At 42.8% G+C, this 15,743-nt stretch overlaps 1 protein-coding gene across 1 annotated transcript in view; it reads right to left on the minus strand.

Annotated features, from left to right (window-relative positions):
- ttl (tubulin tyrosine ligase) overlaps positions 1-15,435 on the minus strand; it is a 31,662-nt gene extending 16,227 nt beyond the window's left edge. Inside the window, exons 1-4 of the mRNA XM_059645195.1 lie at positions 14,742-15,435; positions 9,975-10,053; positions 5,826-6,058; positions 19-154 (exon numbers count right to left, since the gene is read on the minus strand). Coding sequence (XP_059501178.1) covers positions 19-154; positions 5,826-6,058; positions 9,975-10,053; positions 14,742-14,970 — 677 coding nt within the window. The 5' untranslated portion in view covers positions 14,971-15,435. The remainder of the gene's footprint in view (positions 1-18; positions 155-5,825; positions 6,059-9,974; positions 10,054-14,741) is intronic.
- Positions 15,436-15,743: the final 308 nt, after the last annotated feature.

Raw genomic sequence — 15,743 nt, forward strand, 5'->3', positions numbered from 1 at the left:
TAAACAGTTTTACATTACCTGATGTCAAATTTGCGATGTCCTGGTTCTAATAGTAAAGGTCTCTCGAGGTATTTCTGAATCACATGAACTTGACCTTGACTATCTATGTAATCCATCAATTCATTAGCGTCAGAAGAAATAAAAATTCCAGTTCCTATAAGAGATATCAATATACAAATTCAAAAACATATGCTGCTTGCAGAGTCAGGAAACTGCAATTAAGTAAGGAAAGTACTTTAATTATTTAGGTCTTTGAGAATGGCCTTCTGATCACTCAAAGCACTTCATATTCAAATAACTAAGTATACATATGATACACAATTTGCGCAAAGTCAGAGTGTGCTTCCTGCTGAACGTCTCTTCTGATAAGTCCCTTAACAATGCAGCACTCCATCAGTAATATAATCTGGACTGACAGTGCATGTTGAAATTGGAGACATCCCATAGTTATAGAGCATAAATAGCATAATGCATTAGTTCTGCATTACATGCTTTTTATGACAATGAAAATCAGGGTTAGGAGAATACCTACTAAAACTTGTCATGTATCATCTTTAAAAGGAACACCACAGACGAGAGGAAGATGCTTCAGCAGTACATTAATATTGAAATACCACTAAATTATTCAAGTGTATTCCAACTCAAAAATCCCATAGTTAAAATAGAAGACGTAATCCTGATAGCTAAGTAACTACACTATTATTTAAAATACAAGAGCTATACAAGTCAGAGTTTCACAGTCAGATGCAATTAGCCAACCTCATCCATAATTAGATTTGATACATCAGGACCTGCTAGAGGGAAATGGTGGCCATGGCCTTAATCCCTGACCAACCATTAGAGACTATCACTTATTAGTGCATCATTGTGAATGCTGCAAAACATTTATAAAGACCTTCTACACAGGAAAAAAGAAGACCCAAGTCACTTCACAGTCAGAGGGCAAGCCCAAGGACAAACAGAATGTAGTCAAAGGCACTGAGCAGTGTTAGATGTGAAACGTTTTTGAGGGCAAAGTGATGCAGTCAGAGAGACTGCAGGCAGGATTCTACAGTGTGAGGATAATTGGGTATATGGTTTGCTATGTTAAAACTGCGTTGAGGGGGGAACAGGGCTCGGGAAGGATGGAGGATCCACACAGGGGCTTGGGACACTTGAATCAAAATAATTAAATCAATTCTTACCATAGCACAACTACAGCTATCCAGGAGTTTTGCACACTACCTGCTGCACAGCCTTACTCTTTGAGGATGCTACTAACATCCACTAGCCTTAATTGGAAGAGGATTTAAGTACAGGAGCAGAGATGGCTTGTTGAAGTCGTACAATGACTTGGAGAGACCAAACTGGAGTGCAACTTTTGACTCAATTTTTGAGGAAAGATGTTCTGGCTATGGAGGGAGGTTTTGCCAGACTGGTTCCTAGGATGATATTTGAAAAGAGAGACTAGATCAGTTAGGATAATGTTCACTTGAGTTGAGAAGAATGAAAGGGATCGCATAGAGACCTACAAAAGTCTAACTAGACTAGTTGGGATAAAGACAGGAAGATGTTCCCAATGATTGGGGAATCCAGGACCAAAGATCATAACTTAAGAGTTGGGGTAAGCCATTTAGGACTGAGATGAGGAGAAATTTCTTCACGCAGAGTGATGAGTCTGTGGAATTCTTGTTACAGAAAATGATCAAGGCCAAAATATAGAATCTTTCCAAGGAGATGGATATACTTCCTACGGCATGGGGAAACAGTGGGAAGGGCAGTACTATCAGCCACAATCATACTGACTGGGGGAGCAGCCTTGCAGGGCCAAATGGGCTACTCCAGCTCCTGTTTTCCATGTTTCTTTACCTGGCAAGCAGCCAGCCAGCCACATTTAACAGTTCCTGGCCCTCTCACAAGAAATCCAGCAATAGACAGCAAGGGACTGCTGGGCTCCCCAGCAACATACTCCCTTGTAACAGGGAATCATTTCAGGCTGATGAGCAGAGAGGCTGCTTAGCAATCAAGAATGAGGGTGGACGGAGAGATCGAAGTGGTGAAGGACTTGTGGGCAAGGTTGATTGTAGAGTCATAGGACCATACAGCATGGAAACAAACCTTTCGGTCCAGTTCGTCCAAACTAAACTAAGTCCCACTTGCCTGCAGTTGGCCCACATGTTACTGTTATTGGGAAAACATTCGAGTTTAAAGAATGTAATAGCAGAATATTTAGAAATGCATACAATGATCAAGCACAATCAGCATGGTTAAACAAAGGGGAATTCATGCCTGACAATTGCATAAAATTCCATGAGGAGGTAACAAACCGAATAGATAAAGTGGAAGCAGTGGATCTAATATAGTTGAGAAGGTTGCATCTGTACTCATTGCAGTTCAGAAGACTGACACCTAATTGAAATGTGTAAGGTATTTAGGAGATCTGATGGCGTAGATATGGAAAAATTGTTCTCCCCTGTGCGAATGTCAATGACCAAAGTGCATACACTCAAAAGGGAGGGTCACCCATTTATTACAGCAATGAGGAGGCATTTCTTCTCAGGATAAAGAATTTCACAGATTCACTACTGCAGAGGACTGTTGAGGCTAGATTATTAAGTATATTCAAGGCAGAGATAGACAGATATAAAGTCTGTGAGAGAATTAAGGATTGTGGGGGTGAAAGCAGGAAAGTGGATCAGACATGTTGTTGTTGAACGGTTAAGCAGACTTGATGGGCTGAATGGACTACTTCTGCACCTACTATTCATTGCCTTAAGTGATTCCCATCCCACCAAAACACCCCAGTACTGATTCCAGTGCCCCATGGACTGAAAACTATTTCCCACTGTGGAAAGTGTATACAGATTAGGTAGAGAGAAAAAAGTGCCCCTGTGACAGAGGTTGAGAACCAGAGGACACAAAGTTGATGTGTTCAGTGGTGTACCACAGGGATTGATGCTGGATCCACTGTTATTCATCATTTAAATCAATGACTTGGATTAGAGTTTAGGAGCAATGATTAGTAAGTTAACAGGTGACACCAACATTCGTGGCATAGTGGACAGTGAAGAAGTTTATCTGGTAATGTAGTGAGATCTTGATCAACTGTGGGTCAGTGGGCTGAGGAATGGCAGATGGAGTTTAATTCAGATAAAAACAAGGTGTTGCATTTTGGTAGATCAAACCAGGGCAGGACTTACACAATCATTAGAAGGGCCCAGCGGAGTATGATAGAACAAAGAGATCTGGGATACGGAGTACAGGTTCATAGCTCCTTGAAAGTGGAATCACAGGTAGACAAGGTGATGAGGAAGACCATCGGCATGTTTGCTTCCAAATGCATTGAGTACAGGAATTGGGACTGTCTTGTTGCAGCTGTCCAAGACCTTGCTAAGGCCATATTTGGAATACGGCATGCAGTTCTGGTTGCCATACTATAAAAAGGATACAATTAAACTAGGAACAGTGCAGAAAAGATTTATTAGGATATTACCTAGACTGGAGGTTTGTCTTATAAGGAGAGGCTGGATAGGTTGGTGTTTTTTTCAATGGAGCGTAGGAGACCAAGGGCTGACCTTAGAGTTCTATAAAATCATGAGAGTCATAGATAAGTTAGAGAGCCAGCAGGTTCTCCCCATGGTAAGGAAGTCTAAAACTAGAGGGCGTAGGTTTAAGGTGAGAGGGGAGAGATACAAAAAAGTCCAGAGGGGGAATTTTTTCCAGAGGGTAGTGAGTGCCTGGGATAGGCTGCCAGAGGTAATGGTGGAGGCAAGTGCAATTTTGTCATTTAAGAAATATTTGGACAGGTACATGGATGGGACAGGTTTGCAGGGATATGGACCAAATGTAAGCAAATGGGACGAGACTAATTGTGAAAACTGGGTAGAATGGTCAAGTTGGTCCAAAGGCCCTGTTTCCATGCTGTAAGCCTGTATGAATCCATGTAATTGACAAAAGATCCAGCAGTGACAAAAGGGACATTATTTTTATGCAAGTAGTAAGAATCTGAAATATACTGCTTGTGAGTGTGGTGGAGGTGAATTCAATCAGTGTATTCACAAAGTGATTGTATAAGTATCAAGAGAGAGAATTTGCAGGGTTATAGTGAACAGACAGTGTCGTGGGTTTGGCTGCAAAGGCATGATGGGTTGAGAAACCTCTTTCAGTGCTATAAACCATTCTATGATTCTCTGCTACCATCAAGGCAAATTCGATTTTTTTTTTTCCTAAGGGCCATGGGCTGTCTCAAATTGGAAAACTTCTGATTTGCAGAAATGTCATAATCTGTTATCAGAAAACAAGCAAGCAGGCGCAATATCTGTCCATATATTAGCAGACGTCTCTCCTAATTTGTGGTGATTTTCAACATTAAAAGTAACTGAGATTCTTGAATAAGTATTGACTGAGATTCTCGTGACTAATAGAAGTGATATGTCTGTTGCTGATGCTGATATTTGGAATATTGATTAACGGTATACTCCTTGCCCATTGACCTCAAAATCATTCTTCCAAATGCTGGCAATTAAAGTACATCTCAAAATAGAGGCATACAGCACATAGTGAGTGCTCGTTAATGGAATGGTTTAAAGAATGCATTCTACGAACTGTTCCTTCTGGAATGGAAATATCAATGGACAACTAGTTACTATGTTTGTGTCTCGGTCTTCTGTAGGATTTGAGAACATATTAACTGGTCATGAGTGAAAACAACAGCTTTTTGTTTGAACTGTTAATCCGAAAATAGTGGTTGGATGCTGTATCAAATAGTAGGAAATTTAATATGGATACATGTTGGTGGAGTGGTGGAGGAAGGCAGTTGAAGGTAAAAGATACTGTTTTTACTCTTCTGTAGATGTACAGTATAAGTATTATTGACATACGTGAAGATTGGGAGTTTTATCTGTATGTGGTGATTGCATAACAAATTTCTTTATCTCTTTGGGGTGGCATGGAGGCTCAGTGATTAGCACTGCTGCCTCACAGCGCTATGAATCTGGGTTTGATTCCACCCTTGGGTGACTGTCTGCCTGGAGTTTGCACATTCACCCTGTGTCTGCAAGGGTTTCCAATGGGTGCTCCGGTTTCCTCCCACAGTCCAAAGATATGTCGATAGGTGGATTGGCTGTGCTAAATCTCCCATAGTGTTCAGGGGTGTGTAGATTAGGTGGGTTATAGGGGAATGGGTCTGGGTGGGATGCTCTGAGGGTCAGTGTGGACTTGTTAGGCCACAAGGCCTGTTTCCACACTGCAGGGATTCTGTGGTAATTTAGACTGTAAGCAGTTCCTACTCATGTACCTTTCCAAATGCCTTTTAAATGTTGTAGCTGCACTTACAAGTACCACCTCCTCTGGCAGTTCATTCCACGTACAAACCATCCTCTGTGATGGCAGAAAATTTGCTTGAGGGATCCAGGGCTCCTCCTGATTCTCAAGCAACAGTATCAAAAGGACTTGTTTTTTCCTTTATTCATTCACAGGATGAGGGCATCGCTGGCTAAGCAGCATTTATTGCCCATCCCTAATTGCTCAGAGGGCAGTTTGGAATCAACCACATTGCTGTGGGTCTGGAGTCACATGTTGGCCAGACCTGGTAAGGGTAGCAGTTTCGTTCCCTAAAGGACATTAGTGAACCAACAATTGACAATGGATTCATGGCCATCATTTAGACTGTTAATTCCAGATATTTATTGAATTCAGTTTCCACCATCTGCTGTGGTGGCGTTCAAACCCGGGTCCCCAAAATATTATCTGCGTCTCTGGATTAACAGTCCAGCAATAATATCTCTAGGCCATTGCCTTTCACACATTTGAAGATTTAACATGCAAGTATCAAAGGTAATTCATACCTTTAGCGCCTGCTGAAGATTTGGCTATCCACACATTACTTTCTCCATTTTCATTTCTCTTATGGTAGGATTCCAAAAATGCTTCCCGATCATCTGTTCTCACATTATTTCTTTGTGCTTTGATGCCATTTTTCACAGGTATCAGAGTACTGTGGAGGCCCATGGGATAGATCACATAAGATTCTGGAAACCAGGTGCACGATTCCATCAGCTCTGGGATTGTCTTGATGAGTCTAATTTAGAAAGAGCATGATGCTTCATTGAAAAAGCAAACCATGAACACAAGGAAGCTTCAGTACAGAAAGAGAAACTTTCCACAAACTCTGGAGCTGCACAAACACAAAACTCTTAGCAGTCAAAACAAAAACTCATGTCAACTGGTGCTTCCTTGCTGATGAGTTTACAAGCTTTACAAAGTTTTTGATACTTACCTCCCCATCTCTTGAAAAAGGTGAGATGATGTACATGTTGGAAATTAAAAATCAACAAAGTTGTTAACTTAATAAATTCTGAAGATGTGTTACTTAACTTGTGCAAACTCTGGTGTTTATGGTCCTGGAAAAGCAACCAAAAATGGAGAATTCAAATTTCACCGTGAGAAGGTGCAGGACACAAATCGATAAATTTGGTGCTTTGTGACCTACCAGCAAAAGTAGTCAAAGACGTCAAAAATAAACTGACTGATTCAATAAAATTCACAGAAGAAATGCACCAACCCAGCAAATCTAGTCCATATGTGACTCCAGTCCTCAACAAATGATTGAATCTAAGGGCAGCATGGTGGCTCACTGGTTAGCAATGCTGCCTCACAACACCAGAGCCCTAGGTTCAATTCCAGCCTTGGGAAATTGGCTGTGTGGAGCGTCCACGCTCTCCTTAGACGATTTAGCCATGGCAAATGCAGGGTTACAGGGATAGGGTAGGAGGCTAGGTCTGGGTGGGATGCTCTTTGGACGTCACAACGACTAAATGAGTTGAATGGCTCCTTTCTGCGCTGTAGGAATACTATGACTCTAAACACGTCTGAAGAAGTCTTCAAGATGTCCCACTATTACCTCTTTTGACTGTGCAAGCATCATATGTCCTCACATGAAGGATACAGAGGTACACATACACACACACAAAAAAGCCTTCCAATATTCACTGGATAGGACCCAAGAATAGGAACACAAGACCCACAAGCACATGGGAATTTGTAACAAATTCATAGTTGTTCTGGTTAACTCAGCACAAATCAAAAACAATGCCAACAGTAGAAGGACACAGTCATGTTCACATTAGAGAATCCACTGGACAGGATCACTGGGGTGAGCAAAAGTAAAAATATTACACACTTCAGCAAGAACAAAGGTCTAGACAGACAGTTACATTCTTACAATTAAGTTTTTTTGCATTAGCGTACCAAAACTACCCTTATCAACGTTACAATGCAATGTTCCTATGACTGGAATGAAGTATATCTCCTTATCATTCTTGTGTTGCCTGCAGTTTCTGACTGCAACATTCTCAACAAGGGTCTGGGTGGGATGCTTCAAGGGGCGGTGTGGACTTGTTGGGCCAAAGGGCCTGTTTCCACACTGTAGGGAGTCTAATCTTTCCACTGTCATATAGCAAGATGGAAAAGGCACACCCTCCTATTTCTCATCTAAATGTACTCCTGGGAGATGTCATCCAAAAACACTTCAGTTTTCACATGTATGCTGATAACACACAGCTGTACCTTACCACCACCTCTCTTGACTGGTTCCGTGTTGCTACTTTATTGATCGCAACCATGGTGTCATTACCGTCCCAAGCTGAGCTTCCAAACCCAGATCCACTCCATCAACAATAATGCTTTTTTCCTATCTCCATAACATGAGCTTAAGTCAACCCTGGCCCAACCTCATCCAGGCCTTTGTAGGCCTTGACTTGATTATTCCAGCATTCTCCTGGTTGGTCACCCACATTCTACCTACATAAACTTGAGCTCATCCAAAGCTTTACTGCTCATCTTCTTACTTGCATCAAGTCCCGTTCCCCAACTGCCCTTTGCTCACTGACCTACATCGGCTCCCAGTCAAGTAATACTAAAAATTCCCAATCTTGTTTTCAAATCTATCCATTGTCTTAACCTTACCCTATGAAGCAGTCCCCAAGCCTCTGCTTGGTTTCCCCAACGCCCCCACACCTCCTCCCTCACCCCCATCCCAGGCCCCAAGAAAACTTTGCACATCAAGCAGATGTTCACCTGCACATCTGCCAATGTGGTATACTGCATCCGCTGTGGCTTCCTCTACATCAGGGAAACCAAGCAGAGACTTGGGGACCACGTCGCAGAACACCTACGCTTGGTTCGCAATAAACAACTGCACCTCCCAGTCACGAACCATTTCAACTCCCCTTCCCATTCCTGAGATGACATGTCCATCCTGGGCCTCCTGCAGTGCCACAACAATGCCACCCGAAGGCTGAAGGAACAGCAACTCATATTCTGCTTGGGAACCCTGCAGCCCAATGGTATCAATGTGGATTTCACAAGCTTCAAAATCTACCCTCCCCCCACTGCATCCTAAAGCCAGCCCAGCTCGTCCCCACCTCCCTAACCTGTTCTTCCTCTCATCTATTCCCTCCTCCCACCTCAAGCCGCACCTCTGTTTTCTACCTACCTCATCCCACCCCCTTGACCTGGCCGTCCTCCTCGGCCTGACCTATCCCCTCCCTTTCTGCCCACCTACACTCACCTCTACTGCCTCCATCCCCACCCCTTTAACTTGTCTGTCTCCTCTCTACCAAGCTTCTCCTCTATCCATCTTCGATCCGCCTCCCCCTCTCTCCCTATTTATTTCAGAACCCTCTCCCTCTTTTCTGATGAAGGGTCTAGGCCCGAAACGTTAGCTTTTATGCTCCTGAGATGCTGCTTGGCCTGCTGTGTTCATCCAGCTCCACACTTTGTTATCTCGGATTCTCCAGCATCTGCTGTTCCCATTATTTCTGATACACTGTCTTAACCTTGCCCATTTTTGCTTTCTCCTCCATGTCCAAAACCCTCAAGGATACTGGTGCTCATCCAATGATGGCATCTTGAGCATCCTTAATTTTAACTGCTCCACTATTAACTGCTGTGCCTTCGGGTGCATTGGCCCTGAACCCTGAAATTCCCTTGCTGAACTTCTGTAACTCCACACCTCACTTCCCCCCCCTTGTAAACTTACTCTTTGACCTCACTAGCAGTTACCCTTCCCAGTTCTCCTACATGGCTCCATGTTTAATTTTGCTTCATTAAGCTCCCGTAAAGTGGCCTGTGATGTTTTGTTAAATTAAGGGTGCTATTTAACACATTGTTGTTAAATCAGACTGATGAATGGATTCTCTAACTTCAAATAATGCTGATCTTGCCTAGCACATGGTGCAACCCTGTATGCCTTACTCTGTCTAAAGTTTTTTTGATCCCTATGATCTCTATGCCTTTAATTACTATGGCCTGAGTGTACTGCTGTCAAACAAAGCTTTTCACTGTACTTAGGGACACGTGACAATAAATCAAATCAATCAAGCAATTAAATTACTGGCCAGATTCAATTATGCCCAAGTTCTTATGGCAAATAGTTTGCAAAGCTTAACAAGGCAAAGGACTACAATCGGCTTATTAAAGATTTTATGCTGACAGTTCCAGCAGCATTCACAATCAGTACAACAACCATTTCAGCTCCTGAAAAGGTTTGTAAACTGGGAAAGATATTCCTGTTGTTCGCAGCAGCTCCGTGACATATGATATGCAACACCAATTTAATTTCCCTACTAAACCAGTCACCACACTGACTAGGAAAGTTAATGTCATTCCCACACTGTCACAGGGTCAAAATCCTGGAATTCCCTCCCTGAAGACAACCTGGCCATAGTCCGTCTACCTACACCACATGGACTGCAATGGTTCCACAAAGCAGCTCACTATCATTTTCTGAAGGGCAACTAGGGTTGAGCAACAAATATTGGCTCAGTCAGCAATGCCACTTCCTGTTAGTGAATCAAATAACATTTTCATCAATGCCCTCCACACTGGAAATGAAGTGTATACTCAGTAAACATGTTTCAAGAGTGCTCAGTATTTTGTGTACACAGTACAGTAGCCTGGTCTGCTTTCTTACTCAAATCTAGCAATGTACTTACTTGACTAATGAAGCCTTGCGGCAGAGTTTGTCAGCACCCCTATAATAGTTTACAAGCTGTGCAAGTCCTGGTTCATGACCTGCAAGTAAGCAAAGACACTATTATTAGAATGGGCATTGTTGAACTTGGCAACACACAACATTCATACCTCACACTTACTTAAAGGGGCTATTTTGTATCTATTGTTCTGCATGGAACATGCCTTTGTATGACATTAAACTATTAAAGCTAGGAAGTTGCATTCCAATTCTCAGCTCACTGTCCTAAACTAGGCACGATGCAGCCAACGTAAATGTAGAACTGGGGTGATGAATCACAAATCCTGGCAATCAAAAACAGAAAATGTAATTACACAAATCAGTGAATACCCATATAGCAAACAAACAAGTTAATCATACAAGTTATATAGCACAGAAACAGAGCCTTGGGTCCAATTCATCTGCGCCAACCAGATATCCCAATGTGATCTAGGCCCATTTGGTAACATCTGGCCCATATCTTACAGGTTCCTATTCATATACTCATCCAGGTGCCTTCACCTGTGGCAGCTTGCTCCATACACACACCACCCTCTGCATGAAAAAGATGCCCCTCAGGTCCCTTTAAATCTTTCCCCTCGCACCTTAAACCTGTGCCCTCTAGTTTTGGACTTCCACACCCTAGGAAAAGGACCTTGGCTATTCACCCTATCCATGCCCTTCATGAATTTATAAATCCTTATAAGGTCACCCATCAGCCTGCAATGCTCCGGTGAAAAAAGGCCCAGGCCCTCCTTGTAACTCACACCCTCCAGTCCCGGCGATATCCTTGTAAATCTCTTCTGAACCCTCTAGTATAACAACATCATTCCTCCTGAAGACAACTAAATCGTTTTCTGTATTCTAAAAGTGGCAGCAATGCCCTCTACTGCCACAACCTCCAGCTATAGCTCTTATCCAGAAATGAAAAAAAAGAGAAAGGAAACTAATGACTGAAAGTTTTGTGAGATGCTTAAAACAAAATTATACAGTGAATTACAAGATCATCTATGTGGAAACTAAACAAAAAAACCCCGTATTTCTTTGGTACATTTCATAACCTCACGACACCCCAAAAGGCAATTCACAGTCTATGATTTTTTTTAAAAATACTGCTTCTATTTGAACAGAGAGGCCTGGCAATTACTGTATTACTGTTTGAGGGACTTTGCTGTAGACATTGCAAAATGAAAGATGATTTGTTGTTTCTAATATTAATTGAGAGGTAAGTAGTTGTTCAAAGATAGGGGAGAACTTTCTGTTGTGCTTTGAATAATGCCCTGGGATTTTTGAATGCAACTGAGCCTATTGACTGGTCCCCAGTTTAATATTTTCAATATCAGTACCATATTTTACGGTCTCATTCACACATATACAAAGCATTATACTTAAAAAATGACAAAATCCATGCACTGCACTGACTTAAATTAGATGTTCTTTCTTAACTTAGTGGTGACAAAAGGTTTGTACTGATTTCTATGCAGCCAAAGTAATAACAGAATTCTCGAGACTGCCATACTTGAGCTTGCCGCAATCGAGAACCAAATGACTCCAAAGGATTACTGCAGAGAGCTCACTGTTTCAGGAGAGATCAAGGATAGGGTGGAAGCTGTACGGCTATAATTCATTCACCAGACATTTGGAGAATCTATGCTAATTGAAAACAAATCTCAATTCAAAAGGTAGGAGAAATTCTTTTCTTAGCTGATTTTCTTATAACTTGGGAGGAGAAAATGTAAAATGAGAAATTCCAGTTTATAGGAATGGGATTGGGTCTTATTTCATTTCCTGTCAAAGTAATGACTTAGGATGGCCATAAGATGACCGTAAGAGCAGAAATATGCCATTCTGCCCATCGAATCTACACAAATATTCAATGAGGTCATGACTGGTCTGATCATTCTCAACTCCTCTTCCGTTCCTTTTACTCATAACTGTGAATTCCCTTACTAATTAAAAATCTCTCACCCTTGATTATACTTATGACCCAGTCTCAAGAGCAGTGGTAAAGAATTCCACAGATTCACAACCCTGGAAGAAATTCCTCCTCATCTCTGTTTTAAATGTGTGCCCCCTATTCTGACATTACACCCTCTAGCACAAGACTCTCCAATAAAGGGGACATTGTTCCGCTATCTACCGGGTCAACTCATCTAAGAGCCTAGCATGCTTCAATAAAGTCAGCTCTTTTACTTCTGTACTCCAACAAGTACAGGCCCAACCTACTGGAACCATACCTGCTTTAAGCCTGGTGAATCTTCTTTGGATACCTCCAACGCTAGTATATCTCTCCTCCAATAAGGGGCCAAAAGCTGTTCAATAGTGGTATTCCAGCTGCAGCCTGACTAGTGCCTCATACATTTTTAGCAAAAGCCTCCACTTTTAACTCTATTCCCTTTGAACTAAAGGCCATTCCATTGCTTTCACTATCATCTGCTGAACTTGGAATACTATCTATTGTGATTCATTGACGAGGACTTCCAAATCTTCTGTTCTGTAACGTTTTGCAGTCCTTCCCCATTTAAATAATATTCAACTCCTCAATTCTTCCTGCCATGGTGAAAATCTTAACTTCCTACATTACATTCCACCTGCCTAGTTCTTGCCCACTCACAGCCCTTCTGAAGGCTTGGTATCATCCTCAATACTTGCCGTCCCACCTATTTGTGTGTCAAGAAAAGAAAAAAAAAAGAGCTCCAGTACATTCACTTCCCTCAACAAGCCATTAGTATGTACTGTAAATAATTATCACGTCAGCATTGATCCACATGGCACTCTGTTAGTTACAGGTTGCCAGCCTGAAAATGCCCTTCCCCCCCCCACCCCGTTATCCCAACTGTCTTCTAGTAGTTAGCCAATCCTCTATTCATACTAATATACTACCTCTAACATCATGAACTCCACTGTTAAGTTGTCTAATATGTAGCACCTTACAAAACACTTTCTGAAAATCCAAATATCCACAGCTTTCCCCTTCATCAATCCTGCTTGGTGTTTCTCCATAGAATCCTAGTAAAATTGTCAGGTATGGCTTTTCTCTTCACAAAGTCATGCTGACTCAGCTTGATCATATTATGCATTAATAAATGCTTTGCTATTCCATCTTTTATAATAAACTCTAACGTTTTCCCCATTAACAGATGCTAAGCTAACTGACTTGCATATCAACTGCTTATTTAGATGCAGTAAAGCTTGAGCAGCTGACCCATTCTGTCAATGCTGCATTTGTCAGCTGCTAGAAAGTGCAGTTAACATAAACACACCCTTCAGTTAATTTTTGTTCCCCTCGATGAGGAACTTTCTTCTCTCCCAACCTTTCCTTGTCCAACCTCTTCAACTACAGCGTTGACACCAGAAATTTGCTCAGATGAAAATCTAAGTCCTATCATTCCAGTTGGAGTGCAATGCAACATCAGTTGTCTGCCCCACCCAGTTGGGTAAAATGAGACTTTCCAGCACTGTTGCCTAGTCACCAAGCATCAATAAAAGATCTGATGTCATTGAGTCTGCAAAGCGCAGCTACACTAACATAACATTTATGGTAAAACGCTAGACAGCCCTGATACAGCATCTTGGTGCACTGCAACGCACTCAATACAATATTTAAACATCCGCAACTACCAATTCACAGGCAACAGGACAAGAAAGAGGTTACTGAAGCTCTCTAAGAAAAATAACTACACACAGGACCCTCCCAATTTTCCAGCAAAATTCAGACAAAAGCACAGATTCTGCATCTGCTTGGCTATCTTGTGTTTTACACTGCAAGTATGAAAGTTCATTGCCCATATTTGAAGAATGAGACCCATCTCTCCCTAACTGACATTTGCAGCTTTTTACATTGGAGTTACATTCTTCATTAACCCTGTTAGCTTTAATTTCTCAATTACACAATCCACACTCAAAATTCAAGACCCTGTAAATGTGAACTAAGAATGAGATGATATTTAGTGGGGGGTGAGGTGTGTCAAAATGAAGCAGCACTTCAGTCTTCTTTAAATTTCAGTAGTGATGTTGCTTACAATGATCTGATTATTTGTGGTCTGGAAAGGGTTAAATTTACCCATTGAACCTGTCATTTAATAGTAGAAGGGGGATATGGTGTCACCACAACAGCCTGTATGCACCGAAGGTGATACATGAAGGGCTGACACTCCAGTACAGCACTGACGTGTAACTTTCACTCATTCACCTCTACGCCCAGTGAGGGTCAAAGCTTTTAGCAGGGAGACAAAAATTGCCCAAAAGGAAGGGCAAATAGTGTTCCTGGCAGACCAAGAAGCGACAGTTCAAGAAGTATCACAGCATTACGTGCTTCAATTGTACAGCAGAGATCGTGTTAAGAATAATCGTAAAACTATTCCAAATTGCTTTCAGATTTTTAAAAGTACAAGAAGAAATCTGACTTTTCTTCCAGGAAAATCAAATAAAATATTTTACTAGATGTTCCAGAAAAAAAATTATCTGGGGCCCGACAATTTATTACTGAAAGCATGACCAAATAGATTTGGTTTAACTCTACCCTGATTTGGATATAATGTATTGAATAAACATTAAGGCCACCTCACAGATGTGCTGGAGATAGCAGGACACGCCCAGATCTGCAGTGCAAACCTGCGCTGGTCTCGAGATGACAGATCGCAAGTCCCTTAATTTTAAAAAGACAGCACTTGGAAAGCAAATGTTTTCCAAATAGATGTCTCTCTGCCACCCCCTACCCCTAAAAGCCCACTTCGCGGGCAAGTCTTACCCAGGGTACCGAAAGGCAGCTTGTTCCTCTCCCCCAGCATCAGGTTGAACCTGGGGTTGTCCCTCTTGAGTCTTCGCCATTGCCCCGTGGAGATGAGCACTTTGCCCACTTCTGCGTAGATGGAGCTGTTCCGATCCCGGACCACAAAGGTGTACATAATAGGGACAGGGAAAGAGACAGGGCACTTTGCACCACCCGCCCAAGCCGATATCCCTGTCGCACTGGGCATTAAACTAGTTAAACCCCCACTAACCAGTCACCCTCCAACAGGCACCCGACCCCTGCAGGAAGCGGTGCAGCCCGAGCTGCGGGTGTTGTAGCAGCTGCCGAGCCCCCGGGGGCTGTTGTGCGTCTCGCGGCTGAGACACGGACGTGCCAGGCTCGGGCAGTGGGAGGAGTAGCTTTGACTCCTCCAGAGGGGAGGAGAAGGGAAGGGAACGGGTGTCTTCTCTTTGGTCTGTTTACACCTCTTTGTTCGCGGAGCCGCGGCCTCCTCTCGACCCTTCAGCTCCGGCCCGTTCACCAGCAAGCGCCGGGCCCATTCCCCCCGGAGCTCGATTGTTGTCCTGACCCGAGTTCGATCAGGCGAACGCTCCCGCTCCTGCCTCTCCCTTTTCCCTTCCTCCCGGTTTCATTCTCCTCGCCGCCGCTTGACACCTCGACTCGATGCGAGTGGGAGGAAAAAGGTGTGGCCGTAACGTTGCGCCCAGCCGGCATTCTGGGAATTGTAGTTTTATCCTCCGGAAACTACAACTCCCACAACCCAACGGCTCCCCCAGGTTCTGCTTGGAGAGAGGGGAATTGCAGAATACCTCAAGTGAAGAGACAGGCCATTTGGCCTAACAGGTCCGCACCAACTCTCCGAGGAAGTTCCCACCTGGACTCAGACCCCTACCCTATTTCTGTAAACTTGCGTTGCTAATGGCTAATCCACTTAGGTTGCAGGAGGTTCTGTTCATGTTCAGAGATAATGGGAACTGCAGATGCTGGAGAATCTGAGAT

This window comes from Stegostoma tigrinum, chromosome 4 (genome assembly GCF_030684315.1).
Source record: "Stegostoma tigrinum isolate sSteTig4 chromosome 4, sSteTig4.hap1, whole genome shotgun sequence".
Lineage (NCBI taxonomy): Eukaryota > Metazoa > Chordata > Chondrichthyes > Orectolobiformes > Stegostomatidae > Stegostoma > Stegostoma tigrinum.